This window comes from Toxorhynchites rutilus, chromosome 1, assembly GCF_029784135.1.
Source record: "Toxorhynchites rutilus septentrionalis strain SRP chromosome 1, ASM2978413v1, whole genome shotgun sequence".
Lineage (NCBI taxonomy): Eukaryota > Metazoa > Arthropoda > Insecta > Diptera > Culicidae > Toxorhynchites > Toxorhynchites rutilus.
This window is the reverse complement of record NC_073744.1, coordinates 147,469,276-147,492,693: the sequence shown is the minus strand read 5'-3', so window position 1 is coordinate 147,492,693 and position 23,418 is coordinate 147,469,276. Positions and strand designations below refer to the sequence as shown.

Genomic DNA, 23,418 nt, shown 5'->3' with positions numbered 1-23,418 from the left:
GGAAGGTGTTTGTTTACGAATCTGGTTTCTCCCAGCGAATAATATGGAATCCCAAGGCCCAGGATCTAAATGTAAATTGATCTTCCATCATCTAACTCATCTTTTTTTCTCTAGCATTGCAGAGAATTTTCCACTTTGATTGTTCAGCCATTGAAAGCCACGCTGTAATCCAAAAAAGGTTCCGATTGGCAAAAGCTCACTGGTAGGAAAACAAAAGGGACAAAATTATGCTCATAAATTTAAATTTTTGAAGAATCCATCAATTTCACTACTGGTCAGACTGCAAGCTTTCTGTTTGCTTCTAGACCGCTCTGAAACCGTTTCTGAGGGGCCATAAGCCGGAGGCAAATGGGGGCTCACAAACGAGCCGGAGATAAAATATTCATGATCACGATTTAGAATCGATTTTCATCGGGCGCCTTAGTCTCACGTTTGCGTTCGGATGGTGTGACGGAGGACGGTAATGAATATCATTCCCCGATACGTGTTTGCTGTTCACGATTGGAACTTCGCCGAAGCCGGTCTGAAACTTTGGTGATGATAATCGCACCTAATTGCTGGAGATTAGTCGCAGCCGTCAAGTGCGGTTAGATTGTCTGGAATGCGATAAAGTCATACTCTTTTCGCTTTTCTCTAATCATTTCCGATCGGAGCGCAATTTCACGGGCAATTGAACAGATGATACAGAGCGGAGGTTGGATGGGTGCGAGTGTATCGCGAAAAGGGCAAACCACTTCAGAAACTCTTTCACTGTCACAGTAATTGTTAGCTCACCCGGAATCGGTGAAGTGCTTTTTATTACTCGGGGGTCTATTTTTCCACTTCATTGTTCATCGCAAAATGGATGTTGGATGTTTAAATACAACACCGAAGTACATAGTAACACGAACTATTCTGTTGAGATCAGGGGAACGATATATCGAATTCGAGAAAAAAATATTTAAAAAATAGAACCAAAACCTTCAAAACTGCCAAACAATCCAAATCTCGGCTGCCAAAGAATCAAATCATGTATCCAATTTCTTAACAATTCTTGAAAAACACGACAAAAATCGAAATAAATAGGAAATGGTACAAACTGTTTCGAATGCCTTGATATCATTGATACAAATAAAGCATTTTTTGAGGTTCAATATATTTCTCTGGGGACAATTGATTAGTTAGAAGTCCATAAAACATAAAAAAGAGAGAAATGAAAATGTTTAATCCTAGACCTTTTTAAGACGCGTCCACATTACGCCAATCGGCCTTGGCCGCCCGGTAAAGCCGAACAAGTGTGAAGGTGCCGCCCGGGTCTGCCGACGTGCCGAAACCCAATTCGAACCATGCCGAACCCAACCCGAAACAAGTCGGTCTGGATCAAGAAAGTCGAACCAAAACAAAAAGAAGTAAATTCGGGTTGACGGCATTGTGCTTCGTGTGATCGTGATGGCTTCGGGCAACCGAAGGGGCGTCCACATTACATAACGAACCGAATCTGTCGCCTGGTACAGGCCGATTGGCATCATTCGGCATAATGTGGACGCGCCTTTACATTAAAAAAGTTTATGGGTCTGAGCCTAGGGGCACGAGCGGGACCTTGACATAGGACTGTGAATCTATGACTACAGAAATATATTATAATAATACATATATATATATATATATATATATATATATATATATATATATATATATATATATATATATATATATATATATATATATATATATATATATATATATATATATATATATATATATATATATATATATATATATATATATATATATATATATATATATATAGAGAGAGAGAGAGAGAGAGAGAGAGAAATTATAGGAAGTTGTGTTCAAGACACGACCGCATTGTTGACGTAGAACTACGCTAATTCAAGTCGCTTGTTTATAACTGCCTGCGGATATTGTTTTATAATGCAACGAAAATTTTGAAATAACTATTCTACCAGTTTGGTCGCCCTGGAATTTTTTTTATTGTGGAATCATTTGACGATAATTGTTTGATGATTCATTCTTGTGCTCGCAGATCAATACGTGCTCGAGACTTGCTAATGACAAGCGAAACCAAATCACATACCAAATTCCAGAACGACATTTATTTTATTGGTCACTAAATAAACGAAATAAACTCTATCTGTTATTCTCAACAAACTCGAAAAGAGTAGCACTGCTTCATAATGATAAAGAATAGTGCAAATGCAATCCTAGTTGAGAGCAGTTTTGCGACTGGCACGCGAGCCCAAATTAATTATTAAATTCATATAACTTATTGAATAACTTTGATAATTTTTTGGTGCACAACCTAAACACCTACTTCACCATAGTGTCAGTTCAATGCATTGATGACAGAAAACAAACAATGTTAACTGCTTGGCTGAATATTTACCTCAGCAGAGATTCATTACTAATACCCTAGCGTAAATATTTCCCTCTTGCTATCTCCCCTCCATGTTTACATTTATCATTGCAACTGCATAATTTGCAACACCAAACGCACGCACGTACGCACGTACGCACACAAATATCCACATATCGATATATTATATTGAAGCAACTAAATATACACACGCTCATCTCCGTTTTGCGCTCTTCTCAACAGAAATCCTTTCTGTTAATATTGCCAGTCTAGATCAGCTTAGCTGTCATCCTTTGTGGAGAGAGTTTTGCTACCGTCATGCGAAACCATATCACTGACAAAATTCCAGAACATTTATTTTCTTGATGAGCTGACGATAGCCTAGCTTGATGATTCCCCACACAATTGTGTAGCTTAGAACCTTAATGCAATGGCGTCAGTTTGATGCAATGATTGCAATGCCAGAGACATCAACGATTGAGTAATTTGGTCGCGTCCACAGCTCAATCCGAAACGAAGACATGTGATGACGCAAAACATGGATGAACAAGCGATATTCTTTGCCTTGAATACAGACAGATACTGACAGTTTGCCTTCCTCCCTTGCTTAAGACATGAGACTTCTTCAGTTCATTCGTCTCTAACCTTCAAAAAGGCACTTGAAAAACTTTACTTTATCCAACATATCACTCGTCCACCCCCTTTGCCTTGAGAAAGGCATTCGATCCCTCGCCGTCCAGCTCGCCCAGCAAAGATGTTGTTCAATCGAATTCAACACGAAGAATGAAAGTTTGCCTCAGCGAGATCCACTGTTTATACTCTAGGCAAATATTCCCCTTCGCTCTTCTTCTTTTCCTTTGTTCACGGAGACATTACATCTTACGATTTCCCCTTCGTTGCTCGTCGATAAGTTGCTCGTTAGTGACAGCTCTGTTCGGGAAAGCACACAAATGAACAGAACAAATGTATGAGGAAATGGGAATGCTTCCAATTTTCATCAATTTAAACCATATACAGGCTATGGGATTGTAATGTGTAAGCATATCAAACAAATCTTAGGGAATTTCTGATTTGTTTGGTATATAATTTGCCAAAATCCGTTCGCAGCAAAAATAGTTATTAACGTTAACTTTATCTCATAAAAACGTGACCTGTTTCCTGATTTGGTACCCTTAATGAAAGACGTAGTTCTACGTCAAAATAGTATTTTCTCCTTCGTCGCCACGTTGTCCAGAACATTATTTGTAATAACTTTATAGCCCGGTAATATATATTGAGTATTCTATGGTCATAAGTCTTCTCTTGGTAGCTGCTGTAGCGAAATGATCTCATTTGGTGCAAAATTCTGCTTATGTATAGGAAAGGGAAAGGAGATTGGACAAGTGCATTCGAGGAAGTGAAGCGGATTTATTAGAAAGACATATATGGGGAGCATAATATCAACTCACAATGTGAGTTAACGCCCGAATTTAGGCAAAAAGATTGCTCGTTGCGTCGGAGAGGAAAGCGTGTGGTTAGCGCAATCGTGAGTAAACATACCCATTTTAATCGTCAAATTGTTAACTTATTTTCTATATTCATTGTTCATGTTTTCAGTAAAACAAAATGCTGGATAAATTTCCTGTCTAATGGTATATAACACAACATATGTCGCAATAACGATTTTGAGTAATATGCGTTTGAAAACTTCTCATGAATCGTTACATTTTTCGTAGAGTGACCCCCCTATATATAAATCCTATGTCAAAACTATTGATTTTCTCGAAATTTCAAATGAATCGGCATTGTGATATAGAAGGCTTACATTAATTTCAACTACATAAGTGTTTGTTGTGTCTGTGAGTTAATATCCGATCGAATTCGGATTATTACATACAAGCTTGCATCGGTTTTTGTTTGGCATATAATTGATGGTATTTCTTTATTTGTATTATAGAGCCGTGACAATTTGAACTTGCATGCATTTCTGCACATCGGAATGTGATTCGTTAACACTGACTACAAATCGGAAGGACTGACGAAATCATCGAGTCATAAGATCTGAGGTCTCCGTAAACAAACGAATTTAACACTGACTACAAATCGGAAGGACTGACGAAATCATCGAGTCATAAGATCTGAGGTCTCCGTAAACAAACGAAAAGAAATGACGCGCTCAGCCATTATGCAACACATAGTTTATGATTTCTATGAACGTAAACCTGATATATAATCCAATGTTTGCATTTTCCTTGACCTGTACTTTATGCGATAATTTATAATATAATAATTTGTCCAATCTACTAAACAAGAAAGGCTCTAGAAGTAAACGCGTTCATCCCATTTGTAACTACCGTTATCTCAGTTATTTGTTTCCGTTATTAGCCAACATTCGGCCATAAACTCGCAAATATTTTATCTGGTAAATCCAATATCGTATGGAAACACGCACTACATTATTTCCCTCTCTCGCTTCCCTCAAAGGAAACTTATATGTTACCACCGAAAACCCGAAAAACTGCGCGCTGTAGGAGGGCAAACACTAAAATGTGCACATATCCGTTACCCTGCCATAATATTGCCACAGCGATTCGATAAATTCCCACCGTCGGAGCCTGTACGGAGTTCTCCACCGAAGATAACGTGGACTAAGGTGATTAGATTTCATCCGGAACGCCATGAGTTTGCTTATTTTTGGGGGTGAAAATGGTATAATATAAATCACCTCGTGACCATATCGACCGAAACCGGTGCCGTATGAGCACGTGTGTGTGTGTGTGGAGGAGGAGAAGGCATGTGAATCAATATTTTGCTGATCCAAATTCGGAATCAAATTTCCGGATTGCGCCAATTTGCGTTTTCCGATCGGTAGTTTTCAAATTAGCGGGACTAATTCGGAATTGATTACAACTGGGTGATGAATTTGAGCGGCAAGCTGTCCCAACTGGACTGGAATTAATGCTGTTAACACAATTTTTCATACCACAGCCTATATAATTTACTTTCTATTCCTTTTTTTCTATTTCAGACGAATCCCTCACCTGCAACGTTTGCGATCGGGCATTTCACTGCCACAGGCAGCTGGCTTCCCATCAGCAGAAAAAGAGACATTTTGGGTAAGCTCCTTATGAAACGACCGCTGGCGAAAATACTGCTGCAATGACAAATTGCTGAAAGGAGAGTGATTTAGTGAAGCTGGCATAAACAATTTTTTGTTTCTTGCTCACATTATCTTCGAAGATTTTCCACCAGGATAATGAAATCTCGTAATCTGTTTCCCTTTTTTTTGCGTCGCTTCAAAATGAATTCGAAGTGATTACTTCGCCTCTACTGAATTATTGACCCCGATTCCACGAGTTTGCACCCGAAAGTAATTAAAATGTTCCGACACGTAGCATCCCCTTAATGGTGGGGGAGGAAAAAACAATCCTTCTGTGCCCGTGTCAACTGCCGTTGCGTGCTGATAGTGGGATGGAAAATTGTTCGTTGAAGTATTTCAATTTGAAGCAATGCAATCATGACAAAACTACCCAGACAAACTGTCGAAGAAAGGTACGAACTTTTATCCTGCGCTCACGCTCTGATGGTACGTGAAAATGTTAGCGCCCTACACACAAACTGTAAGCTCAGAAAAATCCACCCCTTACGTGATTGTGAAAGTCAGAGGAATCCGAAGGATACCGTCATGATGTACAAGATGATCTCACCGAACATCGTTTGAGCGTGCCGATGGTTTTTATCGCTCCTGGGGTGGTAGAAATGTGTTGAAGATGCGTTCACTGGAATGAAACCATGTTTCTTCGGCGTTATATTTCCAGTAGTAGACGTGCACAGCATCTACATGCTGGTTCTACAAGCCACTTTCCAAAATAAACAGGACCTTATCAAAATAGCACGTCCTAGTGGTGCCATCTATTGATGATTGCCTGAGTTAGGAAGGTATAGCTTTGACGCTCTGGCCATGAGTAACAGTTGTAAGAGAAAGACTTTTTTCCGGTTTGTGCTCTGTGAATGCCTCCATTCTCTACATTTTGAAATGTCCTGTTTTGAGGCTATTTTTCCTCGAAATGAGGGAGTTGATTGATCAAAGCTGTTCGTCGAAACTATAAAAATGTTTTTTTTAAACAATAAATTCTACCCCCTCCAATTTTAATGCAGTCTAATCATCGATGAATTCGCATACTTTCTTCAATATTGATTTGTCATTTCCAAGAGCGACACAAAAATAATGTGCGCAACTAAGGTTTGCAAATGGTTTATTAACACATTGAGTGGGTTTTGTAGCGACACTATGAAAATTTTTAAATGTATTAGGGCCATCGTTCCTTATCGTAGTGAAAGGTATTTTTGTTCGAAAGGGAATGCTTATAAGCTTTTTCAACCATTCCATGCCAAACCGATATAGTGGTTCTCAGATTCCCATGAAAAGTGTTAGTTTTGTTCTTTATTGTAAAGTATTCGACCCGTATTTTTTTATTTTTTCGTTAGGATGACCATTTCCATTTTAGGGTGGTCCGAAAAATCATTTTTTTCAACTTCTTCCCAAAAATGACTTTTTTAAAAAAAGCTGTAACTTTTGAATCACTGAACAGATTTAGATGATCGACATATCAAATTGAAGCCAATGAGCTAGCTTTTTATTAAAATGTACTGACCTTGCAAAAACAATGGATTTTGTTTCCGTAATTATTGATTGTAACTGTTTTATGTTGTTGTCATGGCTTTGGGCTAGAGGGCACTTTTTTTTAATTTTTCCTTGAAAGCTGAGGATTTTTTACATAACATATCTCGATATCAGAGATGCAGTTTTTTTCGTTTTTGAGACATGATTATTCAATCCGCTTTCATCGCTTTCAATCTTATTTTAGAATGCATCGATTTTAAAAAAGTAACTCTTCAGTAGAAAGTTTTTAAAACCCTGAAAAAAGGCATAGATTTCGTGGCCGATTGATTAACCACTAACTTTTGTTATTGCGGGAACAATGCACAAACTGGTCGCAATTTGTTTTCGGCAATATTTTTCGTAGGTCACACATGGATGCCCTAATGCATTATTGTTATTGTCGCTTCCCAAATTCGGAAAAAGAAGTCCTATCTCGTCAGCACGAAGAACCAGCTTGTACATTGTTTTACAAAGGCAAGAATGAATCATCAATCAACCATCTCGAGCCAAACGAAAACTTGATTTCAGATACAAAAAAGTAGTTACACCGTTAATGAACGGTTTATTATCGACCCACCGTGAACTCAAACCAACGAACATAGATAGATATCAGGTATGCTGTAAAGGTCCTCGCGTTAATATTAGTAAATAGTGTGCAGTTTGGGAGGAATTTTGAACAAATTTTAGTTCACATTGTCTCCGAGTTCAATTTTGTGAAAAAAATATACAGAAAAACGGGTTTATATCAACCAAATTCACAAATTTATCAGTGGTTCATTTTGAAGGTAGTCACTTAAAAATGCAATGAAGTCCATTCGACGGGGAAAATGAAATGAGATCGTAGTCGAGTCGTAGAGGGAGATAGCGACTATACACCAGACTGACTGTTGAGTCATGTTGACGGAAAAACTGCGTGAAGAAGCCAAAAGTAGCTTCTAATTGAATACAAAGGGGAATTTCTTCATAGTCCGCTGACTATCCTTCAATTTTGACAATTTTGACAAGTAGTTATCAGGTAACGGTCAGCATTAAAAAACATTAATTTTTCGTTACATGTTCAATTATCAACTTTGCATTTTATATCCCATACCTCTTAAATTTAGTCTTACAATAAAATATATTAGATGTTTAAATAGCACCAGCAATTGCTAATAATATTCATAATTTGCAAAAATCTTTGGATAGCGACAAACGAAATATCGGGCGCATGGAATCCGTAGAATTTCCAATATTTATCACTATTCATGTATATAAGAAGAAGCATTTAGCGCTGAGAGCTGCACGTAACCAACGGATGCAATGCAAACGTGCACCTGAGTGCAATTTACTACGGTGAAGCCAGAGGAGCATCCGAATACCGGCAAGTGCACCGATGAAATTTGCTTACATTATGCGGGTCAAGTGAGAATCGAAAAAAAAATGGGTGGGTTATATCTAAGATATAACCGCAAGGTCGACGTGGGACTTTCTTTGGCGTAGTAATCATTTGTTTGTATTGATTAGATTATTGATAGAATGAAACAATTTCGAATTCAACATATTTGCTTTGTAAGTAAAGAATTTGAACAAATTCCATCTAACACCAAATCATGCATTGTAATAGATTATGTTTTTCGCTACGAGTAAATTTGATAACAGCATTTTGCCTAATTTTAAATTTGTGCTCCCGTGGCCGAGTGGTTAGCATCATAACTAACATGCCGGGTGTTCGGGTTCGATTCCCGTTCTGGTCGGGGGAATTTTTCGTCAAAGAAATTTCCTCCGACTTGCACTGTGATCACGCGTATTCTAGAGCTTGCCACTCAGAATGCATTCAAGGCGTGTTATTTGGCATAGAAATCTTAACTAAGTCCTAATAAAAATGACGCAAGTAATACTACGTTGAGACGGCGAAGTTCCTCTAGGAACGTTAGTGCCATTGAAGAAGAAGAAGATTTTGCCTAATCATCAAACGGTATGCGTAGAAATTCAGTGATCAGAAGATATGAAGACATATCTTCCAATGCAGTCTTGAATAGCCGAGCCAAAGCGTTGTGTTCGTATCCGCTTTTGTAGTTCGTGTTAGACACATATTTCGGGGTGCAAAAAAAAATGTGGGTACAGAAATACTCCCGGCATGAATCAAAATGGATCAACAATTTCAACTTTCACTTTGAATACTATACTTTAATCTTGTAAGTTCATTCGCCTCTAGTATCTGAAATGACGATTTTCCCAGGTTCCTCAGTTCAGTATTACGTGTTAGGGAAACATATTTTAGTCTGCACAGAGAACAGTGAATAGAAAAGTAGGGGAACCGCGGGTAAGATGCATGATAGAAAGTGAAGGGAAGAATATTGAACTCTTTTTTATATTGCTTTTTCTTTTTGTTCTATTTCAGTTGTGCGTCCAAACACTGGGAGAGAGCGAAATTATTCCTCTCGCGAGCGATAAACTTCTACGCTTCGCATATTATTGACGTGTCCATATTCCCTTCACTACGTGTCCATTATACCCGCATCGATAAAAATATTCTACTTTTCGGCTTGTTTTAATTTCAGTAAAAAACACATTTTTCTAAAACATTTGGCGAATTATTTCGAAAACCGGTATATATAACTGTAAGAAACTGCTTTTAAGTTTTGGAAAACATGAGTTTTCAAAGATACAACTGAATTTTTTCTTAACATGTCCGTCGTACCTCCATCTCCCCTACTTGTACTTGCAGAGCGAATTTCCCCAGGTACCTTGGTTTTCAACTCCATGTTAGGTAAATACACAAAAGTTTTCCTAACTTACATGTATTTGCAATACGAATCTCCTTAAGCACCCCCAACTTGAATGTATTTGCAAAGCGGACTCCCCTAGACATGCCTGTTCCCTAGGCACCTTGGTTTTGATGTCCGTGTTAGGGAGACACATTACCTTGTGAACAAAACTATCCCCAACTTGCATGTATTCGCAAAGCGGATTCTCCCAGGTACATTGATTTTGAAGTCTGTGTTAGGGAACATATTTCGATGAGAACAAAAATACCCACTGCTTGCATGTTTTTGCAATGCCGATTTCTCCAGGCTGCTTGGTTTTGACGTCTGTGTTGGGGAAATCGTAAATCCGGCCAATCAAATCGAGGCAGTTAGGGTGTTTAGATGACGCTTGGCATTTCACAGTTATTCAATTGTTTATTTCATGAAAAATAACATTTTATTCATTGTGAAAGATGCGTAGAAATATTTCCTACCAATTGATGCAAGCATCTTTCCGAACTATTAAGAAATGTTCGAGTTATAAGCATTCGAAGTCTTGCATTTTTTCCTGCATGTTCTGTGTTTAGGTTTTCATTTCACCCCCATATACTCCGGTTAGACGTAGTCCCACGTCAATATATAGGTATCCAATTCGCAGGATGCAGCACCGTCTTGCACCGTCGTTTGCTTTCGATTCGTAACATGGCACAGATGCACAACAACAGTTCTTTCGTGCTATATTGGCGCTGCATTTTCGCGTATTCGACCTCGTTCGAATAAATGGATTGCCGTCGAGTTGTTTACGATCCAGCAGGGCCATCAATTTTGCACGTTTGACAGTAGATTGCTTTTTAATATTCATAGTATCCTTTGCAAATGGAGTTATCGAGAATTCCATTGCTAATGCACAAATCATTGAGGCAACAATTGTAATGATAAATTAATTGATTTGGCTTATTCTTGCTTCAGTGACCTCTGGAATCAATTCCCACCCACCATGAGGTGAGGAGGAGTTTACCTTGTTTCATGACAGTTTCCTTTGGCTTCCCTAACCAAAGATCGTTTCACTTTTTGCGTGGATTCGAAGATTTAATCTCTCATCTTTAACGAAGGCTAACGCTTTGACAAGCCCCCGACTGTGACCATATTGGGGCTGCAAGAAGTCACAGAAAACAAGATTCGTCGTTGGATGTTTGTCCGCCCTGAAAGTTGCCCGGAAAGGCGATGTATAGGGGGGGAGAGTACATTTCCAAACACAAAAAATGTAGATATATGCTCAGCCCATAATAGTGGCTAATGTGGGAAATGAGACTTATAAAGTAATTTCCCAGCTCATCGGGGTCGTTTACGGACAGGATTTCCTTTTCTGTTTGACTATCATGATGTACACTGCAGCGCTGTAGATGATAGTAGGGAAATGGAAGCACAGTGAATATGGCACATGAAGGAGAAATGAAGTTGCTAAAGTGACTTTGGGGGCTATTTACTGAAACGTTTATCCTGAGCTCAGATTGCGTTCTCCGCTATTGCGAAAAGAAGAGAAAAAATTGCCCACTCTATTTCGATGTAAATCAGCAGGGGGGCGCGGTAGAGATTCCTTCTTCATTTCAAAATTGCCACATCGCAGGCTAACCAAATAGTGAACAATGAAAAACGGGACTTGCAAGACAAAAAAATATTTTGATTGAATTACATTCCTTAGGAATACAAAAAACAATTAAGATTAAAAAAATCTTCAGGTTTCCGTAAGTTTAACCAAAGATCGTTTCTTTATGTCCCTTATTAGTTTCTGGACAACTGTCTCATCGATGGGTTTTCTCACAATTATCTAGTCCTTTTTGGACTGCTCAAGGTCAACAGCTCCCTCGTCCTTCATCCGCTGTCGTCCTTTCATCCACCGAGCCTTATTTGCGGATATTTTTGAGGATTTATCTCCTTTTCCACGAAATCGACATTGTTCTAACGATACCACCAGTCCAATGTCGAACGCTCATAGTCACATGATACCAAATCAGACCTATGTGCTTTCGGATAAGTGTTAACCCACGCTTTTGGAGACATTCCTTCCGAAAAATCTCGCCATTCATATTCCCAAGAGTGAAAAAAGAGATGATTCCATGCTTGCCAGAGATTTGTAGCTCATGTTAATTTAATATTCGTCATCGATGATGATGCACATTCCATGTTGTGAATTCCATTCCAATGTGAATTATCGAATATTCTCATTCCTGTTTAAATAACTGGTAAAATTTACATTTTCTCCTCTCGTTGTTGCACTTATAGATCTAATTTTATTATACGAGTTTTCATGATGTTATCTGTACCTGTGTCAACAACTGAAACAGCTATCAAAACGAGCTATAGTATTTTTCGCACAAAGACTCTGAAGCGTTCCCGTAATGAACAATATAGTCCTTAAAACAGAACCAAACAATCAAACATTATTAGATGTACTTGCTTTGTCCTCTACAATGTAAAAAAAATGATGATGATGCTTTCCCGTCTCTTTCCCCTACAGGGAGTTGAGCGAGATGAGTTATCTAAAAAATAATTTATTTTTCCCAGCATTGAAACCAGTTTTGCAAAGGAAAACGAACTGATTTTATTTACAGATATAAATTCGTATATAGTATCGCAATGTCAAAATCAACCCAAGTCGATACCCAGTCGTGTCCGCCACAGAGCCGATACGGTCCCGAAAAGGCCCTTGTAGCCAATGGTCCACCTAAGCACAAGTCGAACCGCCAGTCTTGCTTTGAAATTCCTAGACCTCTTAAAAAAATTATAGGAGGTTGTGTCCAAGATACGACCGCATTGTTGACGTAGAACTAAGCTGTTATTTTTTATAAGTCGCTTGTTTATACCTTCGGATATTATTCTATAGTGCTGTGAAATTTTAGAAACAACTGCTTTGTAGAATAATCTCTGAAATGTTTTTTCATTGTAGAATTAGTTGACGATAATTGATTGATGATTCATTCTTGCCTCGCAGAACAATACACTAGCTGATCATATGTCGCAATTAATTTCATGTCAATGTATTGAAAATTTACGTTGAACGCTATTCCGGTGGCCTTTTTCACAATTGACATAGACTCGGCTACAGTTGATTATATACATGTTGCACCAGCACCATTATTCCACATCTCATAACTACATCAATATATCTAACTACTAGAAATATAAGCACTTCTCATCATTTTACGTTATTCTCAAAAGAAACGATTCTGTTTATATCACTGGCCTCGAAAAAAGTTGCATTACTTTCTCATGCTCGAGATAAGCGCAGCTCCAACCCTTAGTGGAGGAAATTTTTCTACTGGCAAACGAAACCTAATCACATACAACATTCCAGAACGACATTTACTTTCTTGGTATCTAAACAAGCGAAATAAACTCTTTTTGTTAATATCAACAACCTCGAAAATAGTAGCATTGCTTTATTATGATCAAGATTAGCGCAATCCTAGTTAATGGCAGTTTTGCGACTGACACGCGAACCCAAATAATTTATAACATTCCAGTACGACATTCAAGATGCTTGGTATTCCCCAAATGATTTTTTGGCACACAACCTTAATGCCTGCTTCGCCATAACGTCAGTTTAATGCATTCATGCAATTTCAAAGACACCAACAAAACAAAACAAACAATGTTAACTGCTTGGAAAAAAACTGAATTATGTCACACAGCTCGACTCTGCTGTAAAACCCATCGATGCGAACTCGCTGATGAGTTTGTCAATAGCGACCGCCTTCACCACCAGTGGGGGGAGCTTGATTTTGGTTACAGCTTGGGTAACGGCGCTTACATTTTCGACCGACACGCCGAAGTCGCCTACTTCGCTGTTGTTCGATGCGGTGTCACTCGCGAAGGCTTGGTTCAGTGCGAGCGCTTTTCACTGCACCAACATCGCGTGCTTCACTAGATAACGCTTGCCTCGAAATTTGATTGCCCCTGGCAATGCGTTCGCTCTTTGCAGTGCTCGAGGCAGCCTTCCTCTTCTTCTTCCTCATCACACACTAGGCGAAGCGTCCAATTTATGACGCGGAAAGAAAAATACACGATACGATTAACGCCAAAATAGAACTGAAAAAACCACAAGACGATATCCAAGTTGGATTACCACTGGTGGGGTCCAATCTTAGATCGAAGCGCAGCAAAAGCAAAGTGAACTGGATTGCTCAACAGTCCGATGAATGAAAGTTTGCCTCAGCGAGATCCACTGTTTATACTCTAGGCAAGTATTCCCCTTCATCGTTCTTCTTTTCCTTCGTTCACGGAGACTTTAAATTCTACGATTTCCCCTTCGCTGCTCGTCGATAAGTTGCTCGTTATTCACAGCTCTGTTCGGGAAAGCACACAAATGGACAGAACAAATGTATGGGAAAATGGAAACGCTTAAAGTTTTCATGTATTTTAACCATTAACAAACCAGGAGATTCTAATGTATAGCATATTAAACAAATCTTAGGGAATTTCCGATTCGTTTACTATGTAAATCACCAAAATCCGTTCGCGGCAAAAATAGTTATTAACGTTAACTTTATTTCATAAAAACGTGACCTGTTTTCTGATTTGGCACCCTTAATGAAAGACGTAGTTCTACGTCAAAAATTAAAACTTTATATTTGTACCACGCGCGCTATACCCAAACTTTTGTAGACTGCTGTTTTTTAAACTAATAAAAAAAAATAATAACAACAAAAAATGAGAATAGTCCATCATAACCGAGATCATGACAGACATAAAAGAAATGATTACAAATTTTGTTTCCAAATTGTTTCCAACATAGAACATAAATGAAAAAGTGTTCAAATCTGTCCAAACAATATAATCTTTCGTCAGGTCATACATTGGAAATAATAAAAACAAAAAAAAGAACTGGAAGTGGGTTATATCTTTGGTATAACCGCATAGTTGACGTAGGATTACCGTTGGTTTAGTGATCATTTGTTTGAAGTGCACCTGAAATAATTCTCAATGAATGAATGGATTTATATTTGTGGGGAGGAGGGGGGTTTTCGAAAACAAAAGCGTTACGTTGGAGGAACAAGGTTTTGAGCCTCAATTTGGCTGAACGAGTGACATGATTATCAGTTCATTCGAAAGATAAAATATCTTGAATGTAAGAATGGAAGAATGAAAGAAAACTATTGATAGAGTCGAATGTACTGACGAAGTTTTTAGTTGAACATTCCACTTTTGGGGAAGAATAATCTTCAGAAGTTTTCCTGTTAATAGTACTTGATTGAAAAATTACAAAACAAAATGTATTTGGTCGTAGTATTATATGAATAGACAACAAAAAAAAACCCTTTCGCTTGAACGTAATTTATAGTTCCAAGGAGAACTGCCAGATTATTTGTTATCAACGATGACACCTTTCCGGTTTCTTCTGGACGCTCGACACCCACTAGTGGTTAACACTAATTCGATAACTACAAAACAAAAAGAGTATCGCGCGGGTGTGTGTGTGTGGCGGTTGCTTCAATGCTATGATATGATATTACCGGAAGGTTGACGTGGGACTACCGTTGGTTTAGTAGTCATTTGTTTTTATTGATTAAATTCTTGATTGAATGAAACAATTTTCGAATTCAACATATTTGCTGTGTAAGTAAAGAATTTTAATAAATGCCATGTTAGGTAAGGTACCTTGGTTTTGATGGCAGTGTTAGGGAGCACATTCCGGTGGGAACACAAGTTCCACTCACTTGCATGTACAGTAATTTACATGCGACATTTTGCTAATTGGACAGACCTGTAATGCGACACGTTTGATTGGACGTTTTTACCTCTAATTGAACATTTTTGTAAACATCGAGTTCGGGGCCCAAATTAGGGCCCCACATTGAAAGTCGCCAACAGACGCCGACACCGTACCACTCTCATTGCCAATGTCCAATTACAGGTCAAAATCGCCTCCAATGCGACACTGAGTGGTGCCTCGACATGTCGCATCAAATGTCAATTACTGTATTTGCAATGCTAATTTCCCCGCACACCTTGGTTTTGATGGCTGTGTTAGGGAACATACTTCGATGGGATCAAAAATTTCCCCAACTTACATGTATTTGCAATGCCAATTTTCTCAGGCACCTTGGTTTTGATGGCTGTGTTAGGGAACATACTTCGATGGGAACAGATCTTCCTCTTTCTTGCATGTATTTGCAAAGCGGATTACCCCAGGCGCAAACAGTGAATGATTTTTGGAAAGATAGGCACCATGTTCGTATTTTACTACTTAATAATAAGTTTTTCCAATTTGCTTATTTTATTGCAACAGCAATTCGTAATTTTTCATCCATAGATCGCTAATTTTTTGGATGCTCAGATTTCAAGATATCGTCGCTGGCCAACCTACCCCTACGATCAACAAGCCCCGCTGTACCCTACACCTCGAACTCGAAATAGAAATTCGGAAAAATAATTTATTATCCTGCAGCAATAGCCAGCCAGCTTAAATCTTGCTTACATCGTTTCATCGATGTAAGCTGAGCTAACATTTTCATTTTTTTTCCACCTATCTAAATTGTCTTGTTCCAAATTTCTGGTGTGTGTAGAGACTACTGTCAAAGCAACGCGAATGCGTTTTTTTTTCGCAGCAAAAGCTTGGGAGGTTCTATCTTTTTTCGCTTCTTCGAAAGTGATCCCGCGCTTGGTTATGATTGTTTGGCGAAAAAAATACGTAAAGATTCTCGCGAACTTTTCTTCGTTGTGAAGAAATGAAAAACAAGCTTAAGCTTCCGTACACTCTAAATAGAGATTTATTTTCCATTTCTGAAAATAATTGTACTCAAAGATTTGCTATTTGGTACGGGTTCTTTGTTTCATATTTTTATCTCATTGATTATAATTCCTTCATTCATTCTTCACTCATCAAACAATATGTTCCCATCCATTTAGAATGGGTTTTCAAATAAATCACATAGTACAATAGAACATTTTTCTTGGAATTTCTTGCAATCTATCAATTCTTATCAGAATCTGCTCCATCGTAACAGTTTCAACCAATGCGATCGCATGCCTTCTTATTATGATTGCAAATTTTGCAAGGGGAAGTCAATTTATGGGAAGATTTGATGAAATCAGAATAATTATAACATTTGGTAAACAGTGCTCATAAATCTGGTACAACAATTATGCACCAATTACTTCAAGGAAGAGATGTTAGAATCAAAATTAACACGTCATTCGAGGTTAGCTGGCAGGAAACTAGATTTCAGTTCAACGAGTTGTTGTCAGGTAGATAATTCGTTACCAGAACTACAAAACGATGTATGATACTCAATAGCGTACGGAATGAACATTTTAAACTTGAAACTTGGAAACGTGATGTAATCTACTCGATAACAATATATTAGCACTAAATACACCTAATGGATCCAAATGGCTAGAAGAACGACAAAGATTTTTTGCTCCACAGAGGCAGTATGCAAAATTCACCCACATCTTCACAGCACACATACACAACCGGTTTACTCGTTATATACCTTGGCTGAGGTTGAGAATTAACCTCTGAACCCTCGGAGACTGGAGATTCACTTAAGGCCATGTGCACGGGTGGCAAGTTCAAGCTGCATGACGAAGGAAAAATAAACCTCCACAGGAACAACCAACCGAAACCCCATCCAATCCCCGGGATGGATGAAATGGAAAAACTCTCCGCCATGCAATCGTCATGTGCAGCAGCTAGCTTTGGGAACGGCACCAGCTAGTATCCGAGCATCCGTAGTGCAAGTGGGCGCTATTCCAAGTTGAAGCAAGTCTCTACCATGTGTTATGTTCTCGTCGACACCCACTACTAGGATTACGTTCCAACGCCGCCACCGCATGCGATCGGCCCGCTTTGCAGAGATGCATCTTTGAAGTTCCGGGATATATGTAGTTTCGTTTTATAAATTATTTTCCCGGGAAATATTCCTGCCGCCTTCAGCTGGAGATTGTTTTGCTACTCGTGCAGTGTATCAGTACGTGGTGAAAACTAATTAGGATTAAATAAATCTATGAGTGTGGGTCACCATCAATATGAGCTTTGTTTAATTGGTGTAGGGACTTTTTCAGTAATTGATGTTCATACACCGTGTCCGATGTGTTCAACTGCGCTTTTTTCGCCTCTGAGTTGAGACCAAAAGGGGGACATACACTAACTATGCATCAATGTGTTCTTGTACAATTTTCATTAAAGCAATTCCGTGACGTGGTGATTATCGCTAGTATTCATCGAGAAATGTGTTGAGGTTCAAAACAAAAGATAATTTTTTGAGAAAGTTATCGAGCAAGTGTACAAATTTTTGTAATAGATTATGTTCCTCGTTGCAAATACATTTGATGAACGTCCTTTTACGTTTGATATGATGCCTAGGACTACCAAGATATGTGAACGGAAGAATTGTCAAACGATCATTGTGTTTTACATTTTCCTCTGAAATTATTGCACATCTCATGTTTACGTAGTTCTCAAACCGCGAAAGTTCATCCTCCTCTAGTATCTGAAATGACAATTTTCACAGGTTTCTCAGTTTAAAAGTACGTTTTAGGGAAACATGTTCCAGTCTGCACAACCACTAGCGAGTACAAAACTACCCAACACCAAAAATACCCCCGACTTGCATGTATTTGCAAAGCGGATTCCCCCAGGCACATTAATTTTGAAGTCCGTGTTAGGTCCGTGTCACAGCTCGGTGGGAACAAAAATACCCCTTGCCGACTTGCATATATATTTGAAGAGCGGATTTCCACAAGTACATCGATTTTGAAGTCTGTGTTGGGGAAACCGTAAATCGGGCCAATCAAAACTTGGCAGTTAGGGCTTTTAAATAACGCTTGACATTTTACAGTTTTATCGATTGTCCATCTTATGAAAAATATGTTTTTATTAGTTGTGATAGACGCGTAGAAATATTTCCTATCAATTGATGCAAACATCTTTCCGATCTGTTGACAAATGTTCGAGTTATGAGCATTCAAAATACGGGTAGGGTTAACACACAAATCGTCAGAACAAATGTATGGGAAAAAAGGAAGTTCTTCAAGTTTTCAGGAATTTAAACCGTTTAGAGATTAGCGAATTGTAATGTATAGCATATCAAACAAATCTTAGAGAATTTCCGATTCGATTGTGTGAAGCATTCATATATTTACTGTACAGGTTCCTCAATGTAGTCGGTATAAACCTACAGTGAAATCACCCGACACAGGGAATAAATATTGAGTATGACTTACCGGCTCGACAGTTGTCTGTTGTGAGAGGAAATGATGCCCAATGTATGGCTAACTAGTGTTGCCAGTATATAATATCAACATCACTGTTATACTGTCAACTGCGAGGGATAGGACGTTGTGTCTTTCACGCACCTCACACCTTCCTTCTCCCTTATTCTTTTTATGTTATTTTACTTTTTTGTGTCATGATTTGTCATTTCAATTTATTTTAATTTCTTCAATCAACGCTATATAATACTTGAAATAGTGTGAACGGATTAAAGAAATGTACTGCTGCGTGCATTTTGTCTGATTACAATCCCAACGGTCTATACTGATCTGCATACTCTATCTATTCTTACCATTTGCGTAACACTTATAAAACGGTTTATAATTCAGAAAGGTGTTTTGTAACTAGCATGATTTTTTAAAGGAACGAAAAATGGCGGCAAATTCTCTGGGTGATATCCATAAATGCAGTTCGATAATGCTGACGTAATATGTTTACATCCAAATTGGATGTCTACTTGCGGGAATGGACTGCTTTGTTTTGTATACTTTGGCTAGTGCCTATATATACCAGATGAAGCAATCAGGTGGCATTCTCGAATTTATGTGAAAGAGAAGGAAGGATTTTGTAGAATTTCATTCTCACACAGTTCATCTCTCGTATCTCGCTCTCGCATGTGAAAATGCGAAAATGGCATACCCTAGCCATAACAAAACAAACAACCCCCGCTCGACAAACCGTAATCCTCTTCCTATTGAAGTAATGATGTTGCTCCACTTGTATATATAATCATGGGCTAGATCTAAGTAAGTACTGCACGCACTCAATAGATATAAGCAAGTACTGTACGCACTCATTAACACGCAACTGTCAAAATTGTTCATTGCTTGTGTTTTTTATTCTTTTCTTGTTCCTGTATCATCTAAATTTCCAGAGTCAAATTATAAATACTCGCATACAAAAAACCTACCAGGAAATGGCAACGAAAATATCCGTAGTTTCTCCAAACGCTGCACACCGGAACAAATATCCACGTTATTACCGGGAGAAGATACATACATTCCAACTATCTTAATAAGAAATGAAAACAGAATTGAAACCTTTCTTGGTGCAGGCATGTCAGTTGTGGATACATGATTTAAAAATATCCAGCTGATTATCATTAATGAAACGGGGACAATGCTCTCCACAATGTAACGTTCGGTGTCAAATCCGGAACTTCCCCTAGTTTCAGACTGTCACTCGACCATTACAGTGACTATGTGCTCCTCCACGGTCTAATAGGGGCGAAAACCTTTGGATTTTCCTTCCCGCATTACTTTCTCTGGAGAAAACCCTGATGATTGAGTTGGAAGCTAATATACTATCAACCCAACTCGCATTATCACTTCTGCAGCCATTCCAACTCGCCGACATTGGGTGGCTGCTCCGCCACCATTCTTTTGCTGAAGCGGTTGTCCCAACACGCAGCTTTCTTAGACGGTTGTCCCGACACGCCACTTCCAAGCGGTTTCCCAACACGCAGTTTTCAGGCGGTTGTCCCGACGCGCCATGTTTCCAAGCGGTTGTTCCAACACGCCTATTTTTCAAGCGGTAATTCCAACACGCAGTACCTCTGGCGGTTGTCCCGACGCGCCATTTATTTTCACAGACGGTTGTCCCAACACGCCATATTTTTAGAATTTCTTTTCTCTATGTCGGGTGATTTCACTGCATATTTAAATATCCGGCAGGATCGCCAATGTGAAGCATTCATATATTTACTGTACAGGTTCCACAATGTAGTCGGTATAATCCTACAGTGAAATCACCCGACACAGGGAATAAATATTGAGTATGACTTACCGGCTCGACAGTTGTCTGTTGTGAAAGGAAATGATGCCCAATGTATGGCTAACTAGTGTTGCCAGTATATAATATCAACATCACTGTTATACTGTCAACTGCGAGGGATGAGACGTTGTGTCTTTCACGCACCTCACAGATTGGTATGCAAATTATGAGAAATCATTCACAGTGAAAATAGTTATTTCATAAAAACGTGACCTGTTTTCTGATTTGGCACCTTTTCTGAAAGACGTAGTTCTACGTCAATAATAGAAAAAATCGATGAATCACACGGTTCCGAACATCAATGGGAAACAATACCGTCAAAGGGTTTCATAGTTTTCAAAAATCTCAACACTCCCGGAGAAGGTAATCCACCGTCGATTTACTGACTACCCGAGAACAGCCATGGATATCGCACCCAGACAAAAAACGTGAAATTTTTTCCTTACATTGTCATCGCCATCCGTATAGAAATTTTTCCCGTCGACTTCCGGATGCTAGCTTCCTCCGACCCGACTGCGAGAGAAGGTAAACGCTCCCAGCGCTTCCGGGTTCCAATTTGGCCGAATAAGTGGGCCCGGATTTGCCCAAATTAGTTTTTAATTGTTCTTTTCGTCCCCGCTTGAACTGTTGTTTGCAGCTTACGCAAACAAATGAAAATCGATGCTGTTGACAGGAGGAAAAATGCTTTAATTTGAAAATGCTTTATTTTACATGTTTGTTTCATACTTTATTCTTATAGGCTTTGATGTATGAGAGAGACGACAAATTTTTTCTTTCATTCCTGCAGGTATATCATCCGAAAGCATTCAAAAGAATGGAAATTATCCATTAAAGGAGGAATCACAGAGAAATTGTTTGTTTTAGCTGTTTTTATGGTTTACGATTTTCACGCACATGCGAAGCAAACATTATTTTCACAGGCATAACTTCAGAGTGAGTAATGGAGAATAAATCTTCATTCATTCATTATGACGAATATTATCCCGACTGAATAATTGATTTACGCTCAGCAACGCATCAATTAATTTGAATGTGGATCCCCCACGGAGCGTGGAATATTTAATTGAAACTGTTCTTTTCAAACGGTTCTGTGCTGATGTTTTTTGTGCGATGACCTAATTGGAAAGAAGCGTGGCATTTACACGAAAAAACATGTTTTTTTCGGAATTTTAAAAGTGTTGCATCTTTTTTCATATTTCTAAATTTAGATTTTTTTTTAGAATTTTGAGACTCAGTACTGGTCTAATCTATACTTTTATAAGTTCCTATGTGTTTTTCAGAAAATTTCGAACATTACGTGGTACGGAAATATCTAACAAATTTTTGATAATTTTTTTTTTATTTCAATTTTTTTATTTTGTAATATTTTTTATTTTCCTAAAACCTATGATTGTATTATATTCTTGTGTTCGTAAAAAGTACCCTCAAACCTTATCATCAGCGGTATGTAAAATATTGTATAGGATACCGAATTAGAAAATTAGATAATTTTTCTGAATCCCTATTTGGTTCACTATAAGAGCTATGGTGCAAAACGTAGTTTTTTTCACGCCATTCTCAATAGGTTTGGGAATGAAAATTTGGAAAAAAAAACTCAAAGATTTTGGCAGATTCTAGTTGAAGATTTACCTGGAATCGTTCAAAATGATACTGCAGCGAAATTAAAAAAGATACAAGTTGGGTGTAAAGAACGAATTGTAGGAATTGATTAGGAAGAAGAGAGATTTAGAAAAATGCAGGTTTAATATGTACTTTTTGAATAAAATTAGAAATAACACCTTAAAAACCACTTTTAAGTTTTTAACTTCTAAAATGTTAAACTAAATATTACTTAAAACCGCTAAGGTGGAAGCTTCTCAATTGAATTCTGTATTAAATTTTCTCATCTTGCAAATGGAAGTCACAGAATTTTCCTATGTATCGTAATTTTTGAACCAGAGCCAGTTTAAGGCATACAGAGCCCGAAACAGAGAAAACGTGCAATAACTCTGTCATTGTTGAAATACGCATATGGAAGGATATTTTTCATCAAATATGATCCGCTGAAACCTTCTGGAGCAGTTCGGATTTTTTGTGTGAGAAAGGTATTTTTCGAATTTAAGGGGATGAATCAAAAATATTTTTTTTTCTTTTACATTCAAAAAATAAAAAAAAAAAATATGTATAAAAAACATATTGAAAACATTTTTTGACACGATTATATACAGTGAAAAGGGATCGAAGACAGTATAGAATCGAGTCCGCCCTCTACAATATATTCCATAACACTATAACACTGATAAGGTTTGGGGTACTTTTTACGAATATAAAAAAAATGGTTATGGAGTGCCGAAATCGTTTGATGCAAAAATCAATCCACCATGGAATGACTCAGTAAGAAGCGTTTGAAATTGGACATTTCCTACGATGCGATCGATTTTCGTATTTCAATTTTCACCCCTGATATGTTCTCGAAAGACGTAATCCTACGTCAAAAATCTATTCGGAAATTTAAAAAACAAGAAATGAAAAAAAAATCAACTCACTGTATTGCGCCATTGGTTATGCGAGAATCGAAACAATATTTCTAGTGCAGTGATAAAAAATGTTTTTTTATATAGACATACAAAAAAAATGAAAATTTGAATTTATCATCAAATAGACT

General features: G+C 38.1%; 1 protein-coding gene across 1 annotated transcript in view; it reads left to right on the top strand.

Moving 5' to 3' along the window:
- Positions 1 to 23,418, top strand: part of LOC129762904 (uncharacterized) — a 109,701-nt gene that overhangs the window by 81,328 nt on the left and 4,955 nt on the right. The window contains exon 3 of the mRNA XM_055761510.1: positions 5,364 to 5,451. Within this exon, the coding sequence (XP_055617485.1) occupies positions 5,364 to 5,451 (88 nt within the window). The remainder of the gene's footprint in view (positions 1 to 5,363; positions 5,452 to 23,418) is intronic.